This window comes from Cucumis sativus, chromosome 4 (assembly GCF_000004075.3).
Source record: "Cucumis sativus cultivar 9930 chromosome 4, Cucumber_9930_V3, whole genome shotgun sequence".
Classification (NCBI taxonomy): domain Eukaryota; kingdom Viridiplantae; phylum Streptophyta; class Magnoliopsida; order Cucurbitales; family Cucurbitaceae; genus Cucumis; species Cucumis sativus.
The window spans coordinates 9,764,532-9,777,696 of NC_026658.2; the positions used below are offsets into that span (position 1 = coordinate 9,764,532).

At 33.0% G+C, this 13,165-nt stretch overlaps 2 protein-coding genes across 2 annotated transcripts; both read left to right on the plus strand.

Moving 5' to 3' along the window:
• Positions 1-792: 792 nt before the first annotated feature.
• On the plus strand, positions 793-3,704 carry LOC101219348 (amino acid transporter ANT1). The gene is made up of 3 exons (XM_004147477.3): positions 793-1,063; positions 1,909-2,556; positions 3,225-3,704. The coding sequence occupies exons 1-3, from the start codon at positions 863-865 to the stop codon at positions 3,627-3,629; spliced, it is 1,254 nt and encodes a 417-aa protein (XP_004147525.1). The 5' UTR covers positions 793-862; the 3' UTR covers positions 3,630-3,704.
• A 3,412-nt stretch (positions 3,705-7,116) lies between these two features.
• Positions 7,117-8,745, plus strand: LOC116403337. The gene has a single exon (XM_031884128.1). The coding sequence runs from the start codon at positions 7,117-7,119 to the stop codon at positions 8,743-8,745; it is 1,629 nt and encodes a 542-aa protein (XP_031739988.1).
• The last annotated feature ends 4,420 nt before the right edge of the window (positions 8,746-13,165 follow it).

Consider the following 13,165-nt stretch of genomic DNA (forward strand, 5'->3'; position numbering starts at 1 on the left):
AGTTGGAAAACAATTAATTAAGTTAGTATGAGATACATAATTTGTTATTATTATTTTCTCTAAATCTAATATAAAAATTTCAACCATTGAACAAAATATGTATTTGGTTAAATGAATATAAAGTATTGGAACATAAATGTGATAGTCTTAAAATTAAGATAATACCCACCAAAATGGTTACAATTTAACTAACAACAAACTCACATGACAAAATACATTTTTAGTTTATGATATTGGATTAAGTTTTAAAAGAGACACTTAAATTTGATATAACAATTTTAAACCGTCCAAACCAAATTTACCGTTGCTTGACTTTAACACAAAAAATGATGTGGCAATCAACTTTTCTTTAAATTATAGATACAAAGACCGTCACTTTAAACTTTCCTAATCACCATAATTAAATCTACAAGTTAAATGCTATGTCATTTCTAAAGTCTCTTCTAAATAAACATCCCTTCAGAAATTAAAAGTTTATTTCTATCTTAAAATTAGAATTAGATTTTCTTCATAGTATATTGTTAAAATAATGATATATGTCTACCAAAATGAACATAAGTCCAATAAATTCTCAATTTCACATATTTTTTTTAAAAAAGCATACATACTCCTTGAAATAAACATAGCTCCAGTTGCATAATACTAGATTTATCGATTTTAAAGTTAACAAAAATTAACAAAAAAAAAAAAAAAAGGAGAGATTTAACAATATTTTATTATATTAAACTTTTTATTCTTTTTTATTATATGAAATTAAAAATAAACAGTTAAAAGAAAAAAAGAGACGTAACAAAATCGTCCGTTCAGGTTCATACATTATTCTGGAATCGTTAGCCAACAAAGGAGCTAACCCACCGATACTATGGACATTCCTCTCCTCAATTCTTCTTCTTCTTCTTCACCAACCACTTCCACTTTTCAAGCTCTTGCAAACATCATCGTCTCCGTCGTCGGAACCGGCGTCTTAGGCTTGCCTTTTGCTTTCAGAATCGCCGGTTATGCTGCCGGATCCTTCGGCGTCCTACTCGTCGCCCTCGCTACCTACTATTGTATGCTCCTTCTGGTTCGTTTCCTTTTCTTCTTCTTCCTTCTACCTTCTTTTTTTCTCTTTATATTTTTAGTCAGATTCATACGGCCTACTGTATTTTGGTTAATGATCCATATGTTATGTTCGGTTTATGAAATTGGATTCATAAACCTTTCGTCATTGTTTTAAGGTGTAGTGCTGTGTTAGCCTGTTTGGGGAATTCTGTTTTTTTCTGAATTCGAGAGAATTTTTTAGGTGCTTCTACTTCGGTTTTTTTCTACATTGTTAACTTATGAACATTGAACAGTTGGAATAGTGTTGTTTGCATAAATGTTTGAATTATTCATTATTGTGTTTGATTCCTCGAAATGCTTATTTTTCTTCTTATTCACTGTTGAAATGTTTGAATGCTGTGTAAAATGTAAATGTTTGAATTATTGTGTTTGATTCCTCTGAAAGCTATTATGTTAATTTGATGTATGTTTTTCTTAAGTATCTTTTGTCTGCCTTGTTAACTATTGAAATGTTTGAATGAATGCTGTTGTTTGGATTATTTTTCTTGATTCCTTGGAATGCTATTTCGAAGTTGGAGTTCAGTTTAGTTTCCTCGTTTATGTAAGATCATCCACTGTTCGGGTGATGAAATTGATCAACACTCATAAGCTTTCATGGTTACGTAAGGTATATTATTGACCTGTGGCTGTTTGGAAAATTAATTTTCTTAATCTGAGAGAATTTTTTTGGTGTTTCTACTGCGCGTTTCTTCTTCTGCATTGTTAATTAACAAATGATATGTTCGAATGTTTGGATTATTGTGTTTGATGTCTTCGGAAACCTTTTTTCTGAACCTGTAGTTCTGTTCAATTTTTGTGTCATGTAAGGTGAAGTGTAGGGAGAAATTGGCGTTACAAGGACGATCCAAGGAATCACAAACATATGGCGATTTGGGATACATATGCATGGGTAACAAAGGTCGATACCTTACGGAGTTTCTCATTTTCTTTGCTCAATGCGGAGGCTCGGTGGCATACCTGGTGTTTATTGGTCAAAACCTTTCATCTGTATTCCAAAGTTATGGCATCCCATTATCATCCTATATATTTTTGATAGCAGCAGTTGAAGTTGTGTTGTCATGGATTGGAAGTTTAGCTGCTTTAGCACCCTTCAGTATTTTTGCCGATATTTGTAATGCAATAGCAATGGGAATAGTGGTAAAGGAAGATATACAAAAAGCCATAGCTGGTGGAATTTCGTTTAATGAAAGAACAGCAATTACATCGAATTTGCGAGGTTTGCCATTTGCCGGAGGGATGGCAGTGTTCTGTTTTGAAGGATTTGGCATGACATTAGCTTTGCAGTCATCTATGAAAGACAAGGCTGCGTTCCCAAAAGTTCTTGGTCAGGCTCTTGTTGGAATAACCATTGTGTACATTTTGTTTGGATTCTCTGGATACATGGCTTATGGTGATGATACCAGAGATATTATCACTTTGAATCTCCCCAATACATGGTCAACAAAAGCAGTTCAGGTAATCATCGATACGGATGGGCTACTAATTTCTTGGATTTTATTATTCTTCCTTGGTAGTATTTAGATAACTTCTCATTCGTTTTCCATCATACCATCTTCTAGATGAGGTTTCAGAATTAGACAAGAGCAAGCCCATTTGTGTTCTTGTACTCATTCACGTTTTTCATTATTAATTTAAACTTATGACAAGATCTTCTAGGTAGTAAATTAGAAACCATTAGCTATCTCGGTTGTAACTTTGTCATTATGTCACATCACATGCTACTCGTTGCAAGATGGGCCTTTATTGTCATTTTCATGTAGTTGTCCTTGTCCTTTCTTATGCATGTGCTACTGACTGAATTTATCTCTTTTATTTTCATTTCTATTGGGTGGATTAGTTTCTTTGATTTGAGGTATTCTCAATGATCAATGGGAATATCGCGCCTTTACGCCTTTCTGCTCGACAGTTGAATTATCTATACTGGACTTCAACACAACCATTTTTTCACAAAACAAATTAATGAACATTCATAATTGTTCATCAGAATCTTTTGGATGCCATCAACTACTCTAAAGAGCATGGATTTTAGAATTCCGATATGTATCTCTTTACTGAATTGCATCCATATGACGTTCGAGAAAATAGAGTGGATTTTCAGACTTGAAATTTAAATGTTATTTCAGGTCGGATTGTGTGTGGGTCTAGTTTTCACATTCCCTATAATGTTGCATCCAATTAACGAGATTGTGGAGGGTAAGTTGGCACAAAGCAACTGGTTCGAGAAGATTGAAGACAACGATGATATATTTTCAGGAAAACGAGCAAAGGTAGCAACTTACATCAGTCGGACGCTCATCGTACTCGTACTGGCAATCTTGGCATCGTTTGTTCCAGGTTTTGGTGTATTTGCATCCCTTGTCGGTAGTACAATATGTGCTTTAATCTCATTTGTTTTACCTGCCATTTTTCATCTTATGTTAATGGGTTCTTCTCTATGCTTAAGCCAAAAAGTTTTGGATTCTTCCATTTTGATATGTGGATTGATTTTTGCAGCTTATGGTACTTACAATTCTCTTGTTGGTATTTGAGATGTTGTTTCTGTAAACTTAAATCACATATTTTACTAAAATGGTAGTTCGTACACTCTCCATTTCTTTGCAACATTTTCAATGTTCATTGTGCGTTCGAACATATCTTTATCATTTTTTTCATATTTTTGATTTAAATTGGTAATGATAGAATGATTGGATCTATTAAAAAATTGTCCCAAAATATTTTTTAAAAGTGTATATAAAATTCAATTGATCTAAAATTAACAAGAATATTTTTTTTCTTGATCAAATTTGAGTGACGTTGAAAACCAAAAGCTAAAACAAATATGGTTGAAAATTTGAAATTGAAATTTTCATTATATAAATTTTATTGAAATGTTGCTAGTTACAGTATACATAAAAGAAAAAGTTGGGATATAAATTTTCGAACTTCATGTTAAACAAATGTGCGTCCTAAATTGATAGACTGTATGAATATTCTCTATTGTGCTTAATAAAATCATATAAATTTACCGATGAATTCATTTAAATCAATTTTTTAAGCACCTTTGGAAAAGATAATAAATTTTCTTAAATAATTATAGAGGATCAAACATACTTTCTTTTATTACAAGATGAAAGCTCTTTTTTTTTTTTTTAGTTTAATAATTGTGAAGTAGAAAATTAAATTATCAAGCCTTAGAATGTAATTGCTACAATTGTTTTTTATTAAAGAGTTTCATTTAGCACTACTGAGAGAATTAACTGGAGAAAGGATGTTAGTCTTTGAAGTCTTAACCTCTTCAAAGTTTTTTTCTGTTTTTTCCTTCTTTTCACTGTTCGATTAATGACTGTTCGTCTAGCAATTCCGTTTTTCAATTAACCCCTCCTTGAATCCGATTTTGAGTAAGCCGTCTAGGTTAAAAGGTTCCTTCGTTGAAATCTTCGTAGGAGGGTGAATGTAAATCAAAGGTCTAATACTTTATCAAATGATTATGGGACGCTGACACAAATAGCAAAAAAGAAAAATTATGATAGCAAGCTCATGTCACTGCATTTTCTAAATTGCAAAGTAGTAAATTTAAAAACTCTTTGATAGCCGCATGATATCACTAATTACATGTTATATTTATTATATTCCAACAGGTAAAAAAGAGATGTCATGAACTGTTTTTTTTTCTCTAAATGTTTTTATCATCTGATGCAATTTCTCCAATGATTACTCTCTCTAACGAGAAGAAAATTGTTGTATTTGTAGAGAAATATGATTACAATATCCAAACAACCCTTCTAATTAATGTTCTTAACTAACATCTCAAAGCTATCCTCCTAACTAACTTCCTTAACTAACATCTCTTTTCTATTATAGTTCTCTTTTTCACTCTCGGGTACATTATATTCCACCCGCTAAAAACAAACTCATCCTCGAGGATGACCATTAATTAGGATGCCAACTGTGTAACACTTCGAAAAGCCTCAGTTGTCTCTCTTCAATTTCTTCAATTTGTTGTGAGTGCTTGTAATAAATCTGGCTTTGCATAGGTGAATTATTAAGAGGTTTTCTTTTTCAAAGTTAACCACTTCTCGAGATTTGTCCCAATCCAAGAAATGAGTCATTTTACTAAAATCGATCTACTACAACCATCACGACATCATACCCTTGTTGAGATCACTTCGAAAACTCATCAAACAACTTCTGTATTTCACTACTAGCAAAATGGGCTTTCTTGACGGTTGCTGTTTTCCTTTCTTGACGTATTTTTCGAAAAACGTCAAGAAAGATTTCATTTTTAATAAAAAACGTTAAGAATTTTTCTGAAACATCATTCTTGACGTTTATTAAACGTCAAGAAAAAATAAATTTTTTCTTGACGTTTTTAAAACATCAAGAAATATCTATTAATTTTTTGATGTTCTTAAAACGTCAAGAAGCGTATGAATTCGACATGCTTGACGTTTCTTAAACGTCAAGAATTTAAAATTTTACTTGACGTTTTAAAAACGTCAAGAAATTTATAAAAAAATCCTTGACGTTTTGAAAAATGTCAAGAAATTTATAAAAAAAATCCTTGACGTTTTTAAAAACGTCAAGAAATTTATAAAATATTCTTGACGTTTTTAAAACGTCAAGAATTTAGTCCTAAAACGACGTCGTTTCAATTAAGTCTGTTTTCTCTTTTCTAAAACCCTAATTAGTCGCGCGTTCGAAGGGAAGCTTCTCCCCTTTTGCATTCGTCGTTCTCCCCTTTCACCGTTCTCAAGCTTCCACCGTTCATCCTCCTCCCTTCGTTCATTCACCGTTCAGTTCACAGTTCACCGTTTACCGTTCACCATTCGAAACTCGTACAGAAGCGTGAGTCGTCGGTCATTCACGAGATAAAGCTTACGGTCCCTGTTCATCGTTCTTGCACGACTCCTGTTCTACCGGAAAACCTCCATTTGTCTCCAATTTCTGTGTAAAAGGGAAGCTCCTGTTATTGCTTACACTGAGAAGGTATTGAATTTTAATTTCGGCTCTAACATTTTTCCTAATCTACTTCTTTCTTCTTCTTTTCAATTTTACTTACTTGTAATCAAAATTATCACTTGTTTTTTTTGTAGAACCAATTACTTCTTTCTTCTGTGTTTCTTTTACTTTCAATTTGATTATCACTTGTTTTTCTATCTTACCTGTTGAAGGAAATTGAAGTCTGGTGCGTTACCCTTGTGTACATTCTTTAGATGTTAACGAATTGAAAGCAATTGTAACTCAGACATACCCATTTTGGCATTAATAGGCCTAAAAAAGTAGTACTGATCAAAGAGAGAATTTATATTGATTTTCCATGGAATTGGGCGGGTGTAGTATTTTCAGAAGATTTCACATGGGGTTTGCCTCTATTGCCCTGTTGTGCCACAATTATGAATGTGTTTGGTTCGAAGGTTTCATTGGGGAATTTGGTGGAAGAGGTCATGGGTGTGAGGGAATAAATGCTTCTTAGTACTTTCTTTCTTATTCTTATTTATGGGGTTTTCTAATTTTAGGCTATAAAAAGCTTTCATTGTATAGTGGTTTTTGTTTTGGGATTTGGGAATATAAAGTCAAGTCCTCTTGCCTGTTGCTTCCCAAAACCCTCCCCTTTTACTTCCTTTTCTTTTCTTTCTTCCTATGCCATGTTGCTTTCACATGTGAACTTCAATTATCTCAATTTTGGGTATGTATCCATTTAAATGTTTTATTATGTTTTACTTCCACAGTCATAAAATTTAAATTGATGCATACATAAAAAGTTAAAACATTTATAAAAGTTTAAAAATTTAAAGTTCAAATTGATACAACTATTAGTTTAGAGTTTAAATTGAAATGGTTCTCAAAATTCAGAGTTTAAACTGATACAATTATTATTAGTTTTATATTTAAATTGATGCTATCCAAAGTTCGGAGGTATAAATCGATATTTGTCCTTTTTTTTTAATTTCAACTTCTATCGGTTGAGTCTCTTTTATAATATAAAATTTTGTTGATTAATAAACAATAACTTTATTTCTCACTAGATTTACAATGATGGATAAATCTTGGATGCACAAGAGTAGATTGTCTAAAGATTATGAGTTGGGTGTGGAAAACTTCATCAAATTTGGATTTTCTAATACAAGTAGCTCCTATATTCGTTGTCCTTGTTTGAAATGTGGGAATTGTGAAAAACATAGTAGAAAGGGTGTTAGAGATCACTTGTATGTTAATGGTATTGATGAAAGTTATAAAATTTGGTTTTGGCATGGGGAAGAACTTCCTAACTCATCCTTCTATGATGAATCTTCAAAGTTTGGCATCCATACATGTGAAGATCATCAGGATGTTGGAAGTGTAAAAGAAATGATTGAAGTTGCTCATGAGGAGTATTCAAAAGACCCAACTGGATTTGAGAAGTTGCTTATTGATGCTGAAAAACCATTGTACGAAGGATGCAAAAAGTACACAAAGTTGTCTACTCTAGTCAAATTGTATAATTTAAAAGTTAGGTATGGATGGAGTGATACTAGTTTTTCAGAATTACTTGAAACTTTGAAGGAAATTCTGCCTACTACCAATGAGCTCCCAAATTCATTGTATGAAGCAAAGAAAACATTAGGTGCATTAGGAATGGAATATGAAAAGATTCATGCATGCCCGAATAATTGTTGTCTCTATAGAAAAGAATTTGCTAATGCAATTGAATGTCCTGAATGTGGTCAATCAAGGTGGAAAAACATCAAGGATACAAATGAAAGGAGAAAGCAAATTCCCTCTAAAGTGATATGGTACTTTCCAATCATTCCACGATTTAAAAGGCTATTCAGAAGCATTGAATGTGCTGAAAACTTGACTTGGCATTCTACTGAAAGAATTAACGATGGTAAGTTACGACATCCAGCAGACTCTCCAGCATGGAAGTTAGTAGACATGAAATGGCCAGACTTCGGTTCTGAACCCAGAAATCTTCGTTTAGCATTGTCAGCCGATGGAGTAAATCCTCATGGTGACATGAGTTCTAAATACAGTTGTTGGCCGGTAGTGATGGTTATTTACAATCTTCCACCATGGTTGTGTATGAAAAGAAAGTACATGATGCTATCAATGCTAATTTCAGGACCAAAACAACCAGGGGATGACATAGGCATATACTTAGCACCACTAATTGAAGATTTAAAACTTTTATGGGAAAGTGGTGTTGAATGTTATGATGCTTATCGAGAAGAACCATTCAACTTAAGGTCAGTTTTGTTGTGGACAATCAATGATTTTCCTGCATATGGTAACCTTAGTGGATGTTGTGTGAAAGGGTATAAAGCATGCCCAATTTGTGGAGATAATACAAATTCTATAAGGTTAAAGTATGGGAAGAAAATGGCATACCTTGGACATCGTAGATTTTTGGCACGAAATCATCCGTATCGACGACAAAAGAAGTCATTCAATGGTAAAAAAGAACTTGATACAATTCCAGAGCCACTTTCTGGGGAGGATATGTATTTAAAATTGAAAGATCTTGAATTTTCTAGAGGGAAGAAGAACCATAAGAAACGATTGATGAACAGAAGTGACAAAATTTGTTGGAATAGATTATCTTCTTTTTTTGAGTTGCCATACTGGAAGGATCTTCATGTTAGACATTGTTTAGATGTGATGCACATTGAAAAAATGTTTGCATGAATATCTTAGGTACACTTCTTGATATTCCTAGAAAAAGTAAGGATGGATTGAATGCTAGACGCGATTTAGTTGATCTAAAACTTCGACCAGAGCGTATGATGATACAGTATTTTACCTCGACTCACTAAGGACCACATCGAAGTCAACTATAAGATACGTCACTGACACGTAAGTTAATTAATCTAGTATTTCATTTAGTGTTGATTCTTATATGCATGTACACAATATTAAAATTATTTGTTCAATCTTATCTTGTCAAAACAGAGCAATAGCGATGTTTCAGTCACAAAAGAACATTAAAAAAAGTAGAAAACAAACGTTATGGCGAACAATAAAGGCAAGTATCAACTTTTAAAGTCATTATATTTTTGTAAACTACTAGCAATTAGGATTACTTTGTTATTCAAATTTGTTGCTTTTATATAGTGTCCACTACAAGTCGGGAGTACTGAGTGTGGATACTACGTCATGAGGTATTTGAGAGAAATTGTGACTAGGGGAAGCATTGTCATATCCGATGTGGTATGTTATATATCAAACTATATTAATTTTGTGAGTTAATTGGTTTATTTGTATAGTCAGTTAATTTATTTTGCATGTTTATATATAGATTGATACACGAAGATCATACTCACAGGCAGAACTAGACGAGGTGCGAGTTGAGTTAGCTGACTTTTTTGGTTCTTACATATGACTATGACTAATATTTTGTGATTCTGAAGTAGGAAGTTTTTTGTTGTGCCGCTTCTTTATGACCTTAAACTTTATGTATAGAAACTTTAGCCTATAATTCTTTTGAATTGTTCATATGGAGGAAGGGGGGGGTCATTCGTATATACTTTTGATTATTGTTGTAGCTGACATGTTTTGTGACTTTGTAAGTTGATTTGAATTCATGCCAATGTAATGCCATATGAAATCTAATGTAAAGCCTATTTCATTATGTATATGTAAAGTCTTGGAATTGAATATTATATATGGTGAATGGTTTTATTTATATATTTTTTAGATTTGAAACTATATTGGATGAATATCAAATATCTATGAAACTGTTTCTGGACAATTACAGGACAATCATCGTTCCATTACAGCATAATTCAATTACAAATTATTTTTTAAAAAAAATTAAAAAATGTTTGACGGTTTTAAAATGTCATGAACAATTGCAAGCTTGACGGTTTTAAACTATCATGAACAATTGCATTTTTGACGGTTGACAAATGTCAAGAACAATTACATTCTTGACGGTTTTAAAATGTCATGACTATTAAAATTCTTGACGGGTTTAAAATGTCATAAATCAGTTCATCCTTGACGGTTTTAAAATGTCATAAACAATACCAGTCTTGACGGTTCTAAAACGTCATGAACATAAGTATACTTGACGTTTATAAAACGTCAACGTTCACTATTCTTGACGTTTAATCAACCGTCAAGAACTTTGCCTTTCTTGACGCTGGCTTCAACGACGGTTTTAAAACCGTCAAGAGAGCCTTCTCTTGACAGTTTAAAAACGTCAAGAGAGCCTGTTTTTGTAGTAGTGTTTCTTGATGAACTTCATTGCTTTGTATTTTCTACATTTTCAACTTCTCCGAAGGCCTAATATATCAACCTCCCTTTCTTTATCAAATATTTTGCAATGTATCTTAATCTCCTTTGGGAGCAATCTGCACCATTTGGAGAACACAAGATACCCTACCACCTCCATTTGTGCCAATATAATTGGCTTCTTTCTCATTCTCTTCTTCTGTTGTTTTACGTTGGGGACACTCATTATATAAACAAGTGTCCCATTTGGTCATCCCTCAAACATTTCTCTAGTGTAGGCCAGTTATAAGAATTTTGAACTAATTTCTGCTTGTAAACAACCTTTGTTTGCCTCTCACCAACCTCTTCCTGCTTTTCTTTATCCATTTCCTTTGACAATTTCTTTCCACTGGTTGTGGTAACAAATGATTGCCTCTACTCTTCTTGGAATTAACACCTTCACCATCCTTCTTGGTCAAAGATAACAACATGCATTATCTTTTTGTCCATACATTGAAATTCATAAGTATTCTCTCTTTTCATACAATGTTTGGGTATTGTATTGTTGCGGTCTCCTCAAAAGAACGTGACACATCCATTTCCAAAAGGTCACAAACTAATTAATTTTTGTAGTTATTTTCAATTGTCAATGGGACGATGCATACCTCATTAACTGGGTCTTCTCCTTTTTTTTCATCCACCCAATCTAGTAAGCACTTGGATGATGCACAATTTTCAAATTCAAGGTTACTACCAACTTCTTGGCAATGAAGTTCTCACTACTTTCATTGTCTATGATGACATTACAAACTTTGTTGATTCTACATCTTGTCTTGAAAAGACAATACCATTGAGGGTGTGATTCTTCCTTTCGTTAGATCAAGATTCTTTGAAGAACACAAGAAACTCGATCTCCATCATCCGTTTCAATCGTCTCTGCATCTTCTTCTTTCTTCAATACTCCTAATTGAGTATTTATCTTCCTCATCAATAAATGCCACTATTTTTCATTGAGGACAAGCATTGGAAAGGTGCTCAGTTTCGCTACACCTATAACAAACACCTTTGAAGGGTAGAGCATAAGAATTTTGGTCTTTTTTCTTGCCATTTGCCTATGTTTTTCTTCTTTAATACAACATATTGATTGTCTTTCTTTACTTCTTTGCCTTTACTTGTGGTTGTTTGATGGACAATCTCCATGTTCTTGCTACAAAATTTGGTTCTTCTACTCGTGGATGCTTCTCATGTTGCTTTTTTTGAAGAATTCTTGGAGTGAATCTGATTAAACTCCTTCACTATCTCGATTAAGGCAATAGCATCAGCCAGAAAATGAAAAGCTTGGTTTTTTACCTTTTTCTTTAATGTTCACTCCAAGCCGACTAGTGGATCTATAAATTAAATGATGATTATTTTATGCAAGTTGATTCTTGCTCCTAATCAGGGAAATTCTTCGACATAATCTGCTATCTTTCTTATTCTTTGTTGACAATTTGGATATTGGTTGTACAATTTTTGTTCACAATTGGGAATCTCTTCTTCATCAATTTCTTCATCATGTCCTAAGAACGAATAGACCTCTTTACTTGTCTTTCACAGTTTACTTCTAATTGGTCCCACCATGATGAGGCTCCTCATTTCAACTTGAGAGCTACTAACTTCACCTTCTTGTGACTAGACCATTCATGTAATAAAAAAAAAATTGTGCTCTTAATCCAATCACGAAATGCTTCAATATCTCTCTTTCTACTAAAAACGGGTAAATCAATCTTCATTTTGTAATTGTGAGCTTCAAAATTTTCTTCTCTTCTTCTTTTTGGTGCATAAAAGTCTTCTTCTTGATCATCATCGCTTGAAGAATATAAATCTTGAAATTCTTAGAGCATTTTTTTAATATTTGGTTGCCTTCTTGGATTTTCTCGAACCCACTTTGAATTCTTGGAAGGCTTTCTTGAAGTACTTGTTGTTGAATTCGTCCATTTCTCACCGCATCATCACCTCTCATTCCTCTTCCACTCATATGGTCGACCATTCTCTTAGTTTTGATGAGCTTCCACCACCACTTACATCCTTCATGTGAGCTCATCGGTGTATTCTTAAAGATATTCCAAGGATAGCAAGCATCGGGTTGATGTTCTTGGAGAGAGGGTAGAGTTTTCTTCCACCTCTTGTTCTTCCACATGGTTGTGCTCCATAACCAGTTGATTAGCTCTTCTTTTGGCCATCGATCTTGAATCTTGGAGTTGCACTGATAGCAAATTTGGTGTAAACAAACGTCGACTTTTTTTATCAAATGAGTATTCTCTAATGTTGTATTTATAGAGAAATATGAGTACAAGGTTCAACCTACCCTTCTAACCAACTTTCTTATCTAACATCTCAAAACTACCCTCTAACTAACTAGCATCTCTTTTCTATTACAATTAACTCTCTTTCCCACTATTAGGTACACCAATTCTAATCATGTTAATTTGAAGATGTGATCTTACAAGTATTTGTAGTTATTTCTTTTACGTATTTAACTTCTTAGGGCTATAAAGAAGTAGTCGAGGGTTTCTTTTCTTCTCTCACCCTTTCATGAGATGAACAATATAATAATAGAATTGAGAAAAATGGATGTTTATTTAGCAAGTTGAATTATACTATCTTGTACGAGGATTTTGTATGGATGGACCCTTTTTAGGGACCAAAATGAAATTTGGCTCAAGATTCAAATTTGATCGAGAGATGACCTTTTGTTTACATCAATTGCATGTGAATGTATCATATTGTTTTCAAATTTTACGTGTTGTAATTTATGTCCTAAAACTTGTAGTTTGTAGTTTAAAATTATATTATATTCGATAAAGTTAATATCGAGGACTTATTAGTGAAAAATGAATACTATAATTAATCT

What these genes read in the sequence shown, in the direction of transcription:
- LOC101219348 (XM_004147477.3), top strand. Translation starts at nt 863, where the DNA reads ATGGACATTCCTCTCCTCAATTCTTCTTCTTCTTCTTCACCAACCACT. An exon ending in ACTATTGTATGCTCCTTCTG is followed by an intron (nt 1,064 to 1,908) that starts GTTCGTTTCCTT and finishes GTGTCATGTAAG; the next exon opens with GTGAAGTGTAGGGAGAAATT. An exon ending in GGTCAACAAAAGCAGTTCAG is followed by an intron (nt 2,557 to 3,224) that starts GTAATCATCGAT and finishes ATGTTATTTCAG; the next exon opens with GTCGGATTGTGTGTGGGTCT.
- LOC116403337 (XM_031884128.1), top strand. Translation starts at nt 7,117, where the DNA reads ATGGATAAATCTTGGATGCACAAGAGTAGATTGTCTAAAGATTATGAG.